At 42.4% G+C, this 9,758-nt stretch overlaps 1 protein-coding gene across 1 annotated transcript; it reads right to left on the bottom strand.

Moving 5' to 3' along the window:
• Positions 1-6,689: 6,689 nt before the first annotated feature.
• LOC113751934 lies at positions 6,690-7,172 on the bottom strand. Its single transcript, XM_027296078.1, has 2 exons — positions 6,887-7,172; positions 6,690-6,823 (listed from the first exon to the last, which is right to left on the bottom strand). The coding sequence occupies exons 1-2, from the start codon at positions 7,170-7,172 to the stop codon at positions 6,690-6,692; spliced, it is 420 nt and encodes a 139-aa protein (XP_027151879.1).
• Between the last annotated feature and the right edge of the window lie 2,586 nt (positions 7,173-9,758).

Genomic DNA, 9,758 nt, shown 5'->3' with positions numbered 1-9,758 from the left:
ATGCCCGCTATTTCACTATTATGATACATTTATTGTTAATTAATTGTCAATTTGCTATTTGGAACATCACTGAACTTTAACTCACTCCGTTAGTTTTGTTTTCCTTACAGGGGTACGAGCGAGGCGTGAGATTTGTAAAGACTAGCGTAGTCTAGTAGTTTTGAATTTTGTAATTTTACTCACGCTAGCACCCGACTCGGGTTGTTTGTACTTGGATTGTAAACTCGTTAATGTATTTGGGCGTGCATGAGTCTTGTAGTTGAATTTGAACATCAATGTATATATATTAAGTTTGAATTTGTTGTGTTATTTAATTTCTATGGATGTAAGTTATTTTCTCGAGTTACGAGTGAGTGACAGGTTGTCAGCCTGTGCAATAATAAAACCTGCTCAAACTCAAACTAATTCCTGTAGATAGCGGTGAGCAGGGTCGAATCCACAGGGACTGGGAGTAATTATTTCTTTTCAAATTCACAGTGACAAGGGGGATGTTTTATATCAGGGGTGATAATTAAATAAATTCAAATAAGAAAATAAAAATAAATAACTAACTAAAAATTAACTAACAATTCACTAAACTTAGAGTAACAATAACTAAAGGTCTAAAACAATTAAAACAAGAAGACAATTAAAAAGTAAATAAAATAGGCAACTAAAAATCAAATGGCAATGTACTAAAATCAAGGTAATATTAATTAAAGATCTAGCCAAGAAATAATTTCAACAATGGTTCACCTAATTGATCATCGAAGCAAGGGCAATTCCAATTATTAATCAATAAATAGGTTATAACTACCAAACAAGCGATGGCAGTCAATCCATCCTTACTGTGTCGATGATTAAGGTACGCCCGTTAATCACTACTCTAATTAGGAAATAATCCTAGGTATGCCCGTAAGATTTAATTTCCCAATTGCCTTACGTATTAGAGGAGTCCTATTCTAATCAAATAACGCACTACCAGGGTTATTTCAGATTAGCCCGCGTATTCCCCTGACACGAATCTAATCGTGCCAATTGTCACTTATTTCAGGACAATTAAACAATTACGGATTTAATGCCCTAATTGACAATAGGTTACCAAATCAATTAATTATCCGGATCCAAGACAATCAATTAATTGAATAACCATAAGCATAGCAATCAAGGAATATGCGAATACCAATAAATAAAAGGAAAAGATTAAATTAAATCGATTTCACAATTTTTAGGCGAACCAAAACCTCCGTTGTCCCTCAGCTAGATTGAAAAAAATTAGCTCATGTTCGATGCGAAAAACCCACAAGAAATTGTAAAGAGAGCCGCGGCCATTGTCCCTTGAAATTGGGGAAATTCAATTCGGTTCCAATCAAGAAGGGAGGCAAGCTACTGGAAGTTATCAATTTGGTTTTGCTTGTCTCCTACATACGAAGGGAAAAACTACTCTAAGAACCAAGTAGGAAAAGTCAAAAGTAAAGCTATTCCCATTTTGCTCCTGACATGCGCAGGAGAAGTCCAAAACAAAAACTTCAAAAGGAAAATCGCAAGCTAAGCTAAAAACTGTGTCTTTCCTTCTGCACGATCCTCTTTTTATCTCATTGCTCCGCCCCCCAAGCTCTGTGCAGCGGCCGCCCAGGGAAAATAACATTTCGGCCCAATGACCGAAAAGGGCTTGTGTCCTTTTTTTTTTTTTTTCAAAAATGCGCTTGCAAGCCTTCTATTTAATTTTTTTCCCGATGACTATTAAAGTAGCATTGATTGTGGTATTTTTTATCTACTCCCTGAAATAAATGCAAATTACAAAAAATGAAGTCCAAATCAAAAACTTCAAAAGGAAAATCGCAAGCTAAGCTAAAAACTGTGTCTTTCCTTCTGTACGATCCTCTTTTTATCTCATTGCTCCCGCCCCCAAGCTCTGTGCAGCGGCCGCCCAGGGAAAATAACATTTCGGCCCAATGACCGAAAAGGGCTTGTGTCCTTTTTTTTTTTTTTTTCAAAAATGCGCTTGCAAGCCTTCTATTTAATTTTTTTCCCGATGACTATTAAAGTAGCATTGATTGTGGTATTTTTGATCTACTCCCTGAAATAAATGTAAATTACAAAAAATGAGTAGAATTTAGCAATTAATCCACATCAAGTCAGGTAATAGGAAAAATTAATAATAAAATAAATGATAAAATTGTAACCTATCAATTCCCCTCACACCTAAACCATGCTTGCCCTCAAGCATGATAACAACAAACAAACACCAATATCTGACAATAGCTATTGCTCCACCTATCATATTGCCAAGACACCAAGAAAAACATAGATCAGGCCTCAGTGATCAAGATCCAAGAAACATCATCTCGGTTAGCTTCTAAACTACAAACTCTTCCAATTTCAGGTTAACTAATCTAAGAAAAGGGAATGGTGCACAACATTTAATAGCAAATGGTCCAACTATTAACCAAAATCTCCATATTAAGTCCATAAATCGGCAAGCTAACCTCTGACACACACTAACACAACCTGCACTCTTTTTTTTTTCTTTCACGTCTCCTACTATTTATTCTTTTTTTTTTCTTTTCATTTTTCATCATTTTTTTTCTTTTAATAATAATAGCACAAAAGACTTAGTCTCTAACTATTGGAGCCTTTTGACGCGAACTCCGACATTTTTCAGATGAAGGGGCTCGGTTACTCAGATCCTATCGCTATACGACCACGTACTCATAGAAAGTACTACTTTTTGACGCGAGAATCGACACTTTAAGGTGCAGATCCCCGGTTACTTAGTAGTAACTAATAGTGGAGTACAGTCAAACTTATTCACAGCCAAATAACGCAAAAACGCAAAATAACAACACTAAAAAAAAAAAAATAGGGGCAGCTAGCCTCATTATTGCCCAACATGGAGTGTTAGAGTCAATATTGGACCAATTCACATGAAAATGCCAACAGTCATTCCCTATGTCTAGAAAAGTTAACAAAAAAAATCAAAAGATTCAAGCAGTCACCGATATTCACCAAAGAGATGTTTTGGGATTCAACCACATTTACTTGACACACTTTCATTATTAAACTTGGCAATAGTAGCATTAGAGGCAATAATCCAATATCAAATTTTTGGCATTCACATGAGAGCTAGACACCAACAAGAAAGAACGAAAATGAACGACAGATGGACAAGTCACGAACTAGAAAGAAAACTAGAAACTAAAAACTAAAAGAAAAACATAGGCACCCCATTAGAGCCCCCCCACACCTATAGGACACATTGTCCTCAATGTGACAAACAAACTGTAAAAGTGGGAGAGAGGGCAACTACACTTCCCTAAATCCGGGTCAAAGTGGAGGGTGAGGTGGTGCTGGGGGCGGGAAACCCGAGTGCTGCAGGAAAGCCGCCAAATTTTGTGCCATATCCGCCACATTGTTGTCGATGTTAATCATCCGGGCCCCCAAATTCTAAACCTGCGTCCGGAGCTGGTGCCAGTCCTCAACCCTTGCTGGTTGAGGGGGCTGAGGGGACATTGATGGGCCAGGATCACCGCCAACTGGGGCCGAACGGGTGAAAGAAGAGCTAGGTGGGGCGCGGGGCGGTCCCGGGAGGACAAAGCGGTAGCGGCCATCGACAAGCTCCAAAACCCCCATCTTTTCTAAGCGGTCAGCAGTGAGATATTCCATGTCGCAGGCCAAGTGTAGATTGTGATCCTGAAGAGTGAGCACTCCTAGCTGGACTGCTAAGTGTGTGATGTAAGACCCAAGGATCAAGGGTTTATTCTTCTTCGCCATAACGGACTTGAACTGAGCCGCCAACCAACACTCCAAATTGACCTTGAACCCATTTTTCATGCACCAGAGGAAGAAGAGCTCCGGCCGAGAGATGATACCCGAACTGTCCTTTCTACCCGAGTAGCTGTAAGCTAAGAGACGCTGTACATATCGAGTACTCGGGTCCTCCAGAAAGGAGCTTCTAGACCAAGACGGGTCATAATGCTGCCTGTCGACAGACATATCCTCTCACACATCGTGGTAAGCGGAAAGAAATGGCTCCACATAATCGCAGGCACTCTCGCCGTATTCCCTAGTCTCTGCATACTCCCGAGTGATGAAACCGAAAGCCAGGTTGAACTGGGTAATGGAGAAACTGAATTCTTGACCCATGAGATGGAAATGGATGACATCGGGAGTCTCAACAGTATACCTCGCAGGTAGTTCAAATTCGAAGGTGGAGTAAAATTCTCTCGTCAACTCGACAAAGGCGGGCTGGAAGATAGTGAGATAGGGGCGCCATCCAATGGCGGTGTACATGAGCTCAACCTCCTCTTGGATACCCAGAAAAGCCATAGTAATGTTGTCCGCGCACTTACACGGAATGATACGCCGCTCACAGGCTTGAGCATAACGCCGCTGATCGGCGGCCCTAGTGAACTCCAAATGCCCTCTAAGGTGAGCGCCTGAGGCCACATGGGCTCCCCTACTCCGGCCTAATCGGGTTCGGATACCAGAAGCAGAAGGTTGGTTGATAGGGGTGTTGACTGGAATGGAAGGTTGGGGTGGAGGCTGAGAGTGAGAGGTTCTAGACCTAGAAGACGATTTGGGTCTCACCATGGCCTCAAATAGTCAACTCAATTAACCAGAGATACAAGCTCCAACAATTACAGCAACCCGCAGATGCAATTAGCAGAGATACAATAGGATCCAACAAATGCAATTCAGTAGTCACCAGCGTTGCCCAACTCAACAATCAAAAGCAAACACGGGCTACTCAAGCCCAAATATGGTCAACAAAGCAACAGTTGCACTCCAAAATCAACAACCAGAAACTGTTATGGACAACTGGAAACCAGCAAAGTCACGTCAATAAGCACAGGGATTACCTAATTCAGTCAGTCAACAAACAAACTCGGGCCATCCACGGTCTCCACGAATGCGCTCTAAAATTTTAATGAATGCCCCCACCAGTCAAACCAAGACGATCGCCCCCAATTATATGCTAAATCCAGCAATAGAGGTGCAGAAAATTAGCAATAGCAACATAGTCACACGGTCTTGGCAGTTGATCAAATATCCAACCAACTCGAGTTAACAAATTCCAGAGAAAACATACCAAAAATAGCACCTAAAAACTCAACAAATGCCCCTCAGCAGTGAGCCTCAAGAAGTGAACAAGTCAAGCAATAATAGTGGAAAACTCAGATGCTAACAGCTAAATCTCAAACCCCCAGCTTCCAAGCAGTCAGCAAATAGAGTAGAAATGACCCCGTGTAGCCAAAATACTCACACAATTGATGACACAATGTCAACAACAGACCCACATTAATGAACACTTCCAACGACAGCAAATGGAAATAAGGAGTTGGGAAATGAGTGACAAATACCCCACTGTCGGATATTTGAAGAAGGCGGGTTGGTGGTGGCAAACCGAGAGATTGAGAGAGAAGAGGCGTGAGCTGCTGGTCGGAGCTCTGGCGGCAGCGAGGTAGAGCACAGTGCGAGGTTGGCGTACGCTAGAGGTGAGCTGGGGCAGAGGCGGTGGCGTGCGGTGGTGAATCGAAGAGAGGGGAGCTCGCGCGAGGGCTTCGGGTTGTGGCCAAGGAGGAACGGCGCCGCGCGGGCTGGTCGCTGGTGGAGCTCGACGCGCGGACAGCGGAACGGCGTGCACAAAGGGCGATGGCGAAGGGTTGTGGGCGATGGTGGCGGCTGGTTGTGGACAGTGGAAAGCAGCGGTGTTGGCTGGTGGCGCGTGCGAGGTCGACGAGGAGTTGGTGACGCGTGCGAGGTCGAAGAGGAGCTGGTGGTGCGCGGTTGGGGAGTAGCGGCGGCGCACCAGCTGGGCATGAGATGCGGCAGGTGGAGTGGCGGCGTCGTGTGCGAGGAGGAAAGAAAGAAAGGGCGAGTAGGGGCAGCGGAAAGAAGGAGGGAAGAAAAGAGGAAGAAAGAAGAAGAAAGAAAGAAAGAAAAAAGAGAGGAAAGAAAGGAGAAAAAGAAAAAAAAAAGAAAGAAAAGGAAAAAAATAGAATTTTTTTTTCAAAAATTGTCGACCTCTCTTTTTTTTCCCTCTTTTTTTTTCTTGTTTTATTTTTCTTTACGGAAATTAATCTTTTAATTTTTTTTGTTTTTTTTAATTAAATTTTTTTCTTATTATTATTTTTAATAAATTTTTTTTGAACAACATTATTATTACATAATTTATTTTCGAAATTAGAAATTAGAAAATAACAGAAAATCCATTCATAACTTATCTCTCTCTCTTTTTTTTTTTTGAATCCTTACCTTTCCCGCGAACGTGACGTGGGCATGTCAAGAAGGCACGGAATAAGGAGTTCTTCAGGTCGCTTGACGTGGGCACGTCATGAGGACAAGAGAGTTCTCTGACCATGAGCTCTTCATGGGACTTGGCGCGGGCACGTCATGAGGATCGAACCCCTTTCTAACGATTCTGATCGTGAGCTCTCTATATGTCATGACGCGGGCGCGTCATGAGAGCAGGAACCCCTTCTGACAATTCTGATCATGAGCTCTCTATACGTCATGACGCGGGCGCGTCATGACAGAAGGACACCTACAAATCATCAAAATGAAAATTGAAGCCCGAAATCAGTCAAATTCAAGGAAAACATATTTAAACTATCACACGAAATCAAAACAAACAATTAAAAGAAATAATTGGGTTGCCTCCCAATGAGCGCCTTTCTTTAATGTTTTTGCCTAGACATGGTAAGGTGTCACTGATTCGGACACGGTGGTGCGTCTAGACTTATTGTCTCCACCTCTCCACTTGAAAAACTTTCGTAATAATGCTTGAAACGGTGTCCATTCACCACAAACTTGTTGTCTGTCTTAGCACTCTGGATTTTAACTGCACCATATGGAAACACGTGAGTAACAATAAAAGGTCCAATCCAACGGGAACGTAGCTTACCTGGGAAGAGTTTAAGCCTGGATTGGTACAGGAGGACCTTCTGACCAACTTCAAAGGTTTTCCTAGAAATTTGTTGATCATGAAATGCCCGGGTTCTCTCCGTGTAAATTAGTGCATTTTCGTAGGTTTCGTTCCGGATCTCCTCCAGTTCTTGCAAATCCAACTTTCGCTGGGCACCGGCCTCTTCTAGGTTCATGTTGCATTGCTTTATCGCCCAAAAAGCCTTGTGCTCGAACTCCACTGGTAGGTGACATGGCTTCTCGAATACCAATCTATAGGGTGACATTCCTATGGGGGTTTTGTACGCCGTGCGGTAGGCCCAAAGAGTATCTTCCAACCTCTAACTCCAGTCTTTTCTATCAGGTCGCACCATTTTCTCCAAAATGGACTTAATTTCCCGATTCGATACCTCCGCTTGACCATTGGTCTGAGAGTGGTACGACGTTGAGACCCTGTGGAGTACACCATACTTGCGAAACAACGCAGCTATGGTTTTGTTGTGGAAGTGCGTTCCCCTATCACTGACAATAGCTCTTGGCATTTCAAATTGTACAAAAATATTAGACTTGATAAAATCTGCAACTACTTTCGAGTTATTAGTCCGAGTGGCCTTAGCCTCCACCTATTTAGACACATAATCAACTGCCAGCAGAATATATATAAAACCAAATGAAGTAGGAAAAGACCCTATGAAATTTATACCCCAGACATAAAAAATTTCGACAAAAATCAACGGAACTTGGGGCATATGATCTCTGCGGGCTATATTACCTACCCGTTGACAGCGATCACATGACTTACAAAACATATAAGCATCCTTAAACAATGAAGGCCAATAGAATCCACTTTCTAATACCTTATGAGCAGTTCTCTTGGATCCAAAATGACCTCCACATGCAAAAGTATGACAAAAGGTTAAAATTGACTGAAATTCAACCTCACCTACACATCGCCTCATCACTTGATCTGCATATCTCTTCCACAGGTACGGGTCATCCCAGATGAAGTACTTGGCATCGCTTTTCAATTTGTCTATCTTTGATTTTGGCCAACCTGCAGGGAGATTACCCGTTACTAAATAATTGACTAAATCTGCATACCAAGGCAATTGAGAATTTAAAGAAATTAGATGCTCTTCAGGGAATGCATCCTTCAATGGCTTATTCTCTTCTCCAACGGGTATACGATTCAAATGGTCAGCTACTAGATTCTCTGAGCCTCTCTTATCCCTTATTTCCAGGTCGAATTCTTGCAGGAGCAAGATCCACCTTATGAGTCTCGGTTTGGCATCTTTCTTGGTCATTAGGTACCTTAAAACTACATGATCAGAAAATACAATAACTTTAGCACCTAACAAATATGACTTGAATTTTTCTAAAGCAAAAATAACTGCAAAAAGCTCCTTCTCAGTGGTGGAATAAGTCAACTGGGCCCCATTCAAAACTCGAGATGCATAGTAGATGACATGAGTTACCTTTCTTACTCTTTGCCCCAATACAGCCCCTACGGCATGATCACTGGTATCGCACATGATCTCAAATGGCAAACTCCAATCGGGGAACTGGATGATCGGGGGTGAGGTCAGTAGCTCTTTCAACTTGTTGAAAGCTTTCTCACACTTGTCGTCAAACTCAAAGGTCACATCTTTTTGTAAGAGTTGGAACAACGGGGCCCTAATTTTTGAAAAATCCTTGATGAACTTTCGATAAAAACCTGCATTTTCAAGAAAAGAACGCACCTCCCGCACATTCGCGGAGTAAGGTAAGGCAGATATAATGTCTATTTTAGCCTTGTCAATCTCGATGCCCTTAGACGATACAATATGACTCAGGACTATCCCGTACTCAACCATAAAATGACATTTTTTTCAATTAAGCACGAGATTAGTCTCAATACATCTTAATAAGATCAATCTCAGATTATCTAGGCACGTATCAAAACTATCACCATACACACTGAAATCGTCCATGAAAATTTCAATAATTTTCTCCACATATTCAGAAAAAATACTTACCATACACCTCTGGAATATTGCAGGTGCATTGCACAACCCGAATGGCATCAGTCTGTATGCAAAGGTCCCGAACGGGCATGTGAAGGTCGTCTTCTCTTGATCCTCTGGTGCAATTGTTATCTGAAAATATCCTGAAAATTCATCCAAAAAGTAATAGTAAGCCCTACAAGCTAAACGTTCAACCATTTGGTCAATGAAGAGGAGAGGGAAATGGTCCTTTTTGGTGACGGCGTTCAGCCTACGGTAGTCAATACACTGCCTCCATCCAATGGGTTTCCGCACTGACACGAGCTCACCCGTTTGGTTGGCCTCTACCGTCACTCCTGCCTTCTTTGGGACTACCTGGATCGGGTTCACCCACGGGCTATCTGATATCGCAAAAATGATCCCCACATCTAACAGCTTTAAAATTTCTTTCTTCACCACTTCCATCATGAGGGGATTGAGCCTCTTTTGAGCCTGCCGTACAGGTTTGGCATTCTCTTCAAGTCTAATCCGGTGCATACAGATGGAGGGGCCGATCCCCTTAATGTCTGCGATGGTCCAACCTATCACCTCTTTATGCTCTCTAAGGACTCGGATCAGCTTTTTCTCCTGGGTTTTTGATAGAGCCGATAAGATAATTACCAGGAGTGTCTCGTTGTCGCCCAGATACGCATATTTCAAGTGCTCTGGTAGAGGCTTCAACTCCAATAAAGGTGCCTGCATCACAGATGGCATTACCCTCTGGTGAGCTTCGGGAATAAAAATAGGCAAGACTTTATACCTTTTTGTGGTGGTCGGCAGTGAGTGTAATGCGCCTATTGTGCATTTTAGATTCTCGCTCCACTCCACCTCAGGCATCGTCTCAAACTTGAG

This window comes from Coffea eugenioides, chromosome 11 (genome assembly GCF_003713205.1).
Source record: "Coffea eugenioides isolate CCC68of chromosome 11, Ceug_1.0, whole genome shotgun sequence".
NCBI lineage: Eukaryota > Viridiplantae > Streptophyta > Magnoliopsida > Gentianales > Rubiaceae > Coffea > Coffea eugenioides.
The sequence above is the reverse complement of the archived record's forward strand: the minus strand, read 5'-3'. Positions and strand labels throughout refer to the sequence as shown.

Coding starts and splice junctions, on each gene's coding strand:
- LOC113751934 (XM_027296078.1), bottom strand. CDS start 7,172: ATGTCACCCTATAGATTGGTATTCGAGAAGCCATGTCACCTACCAGTG. Junction 6,824..6,886: donor CAGGCTTAAACTCTTCCCAG/GTAAGCTACGTT, acceptor CATATGGTGCAG/TTAAAATCCAGAGTGCTAAG.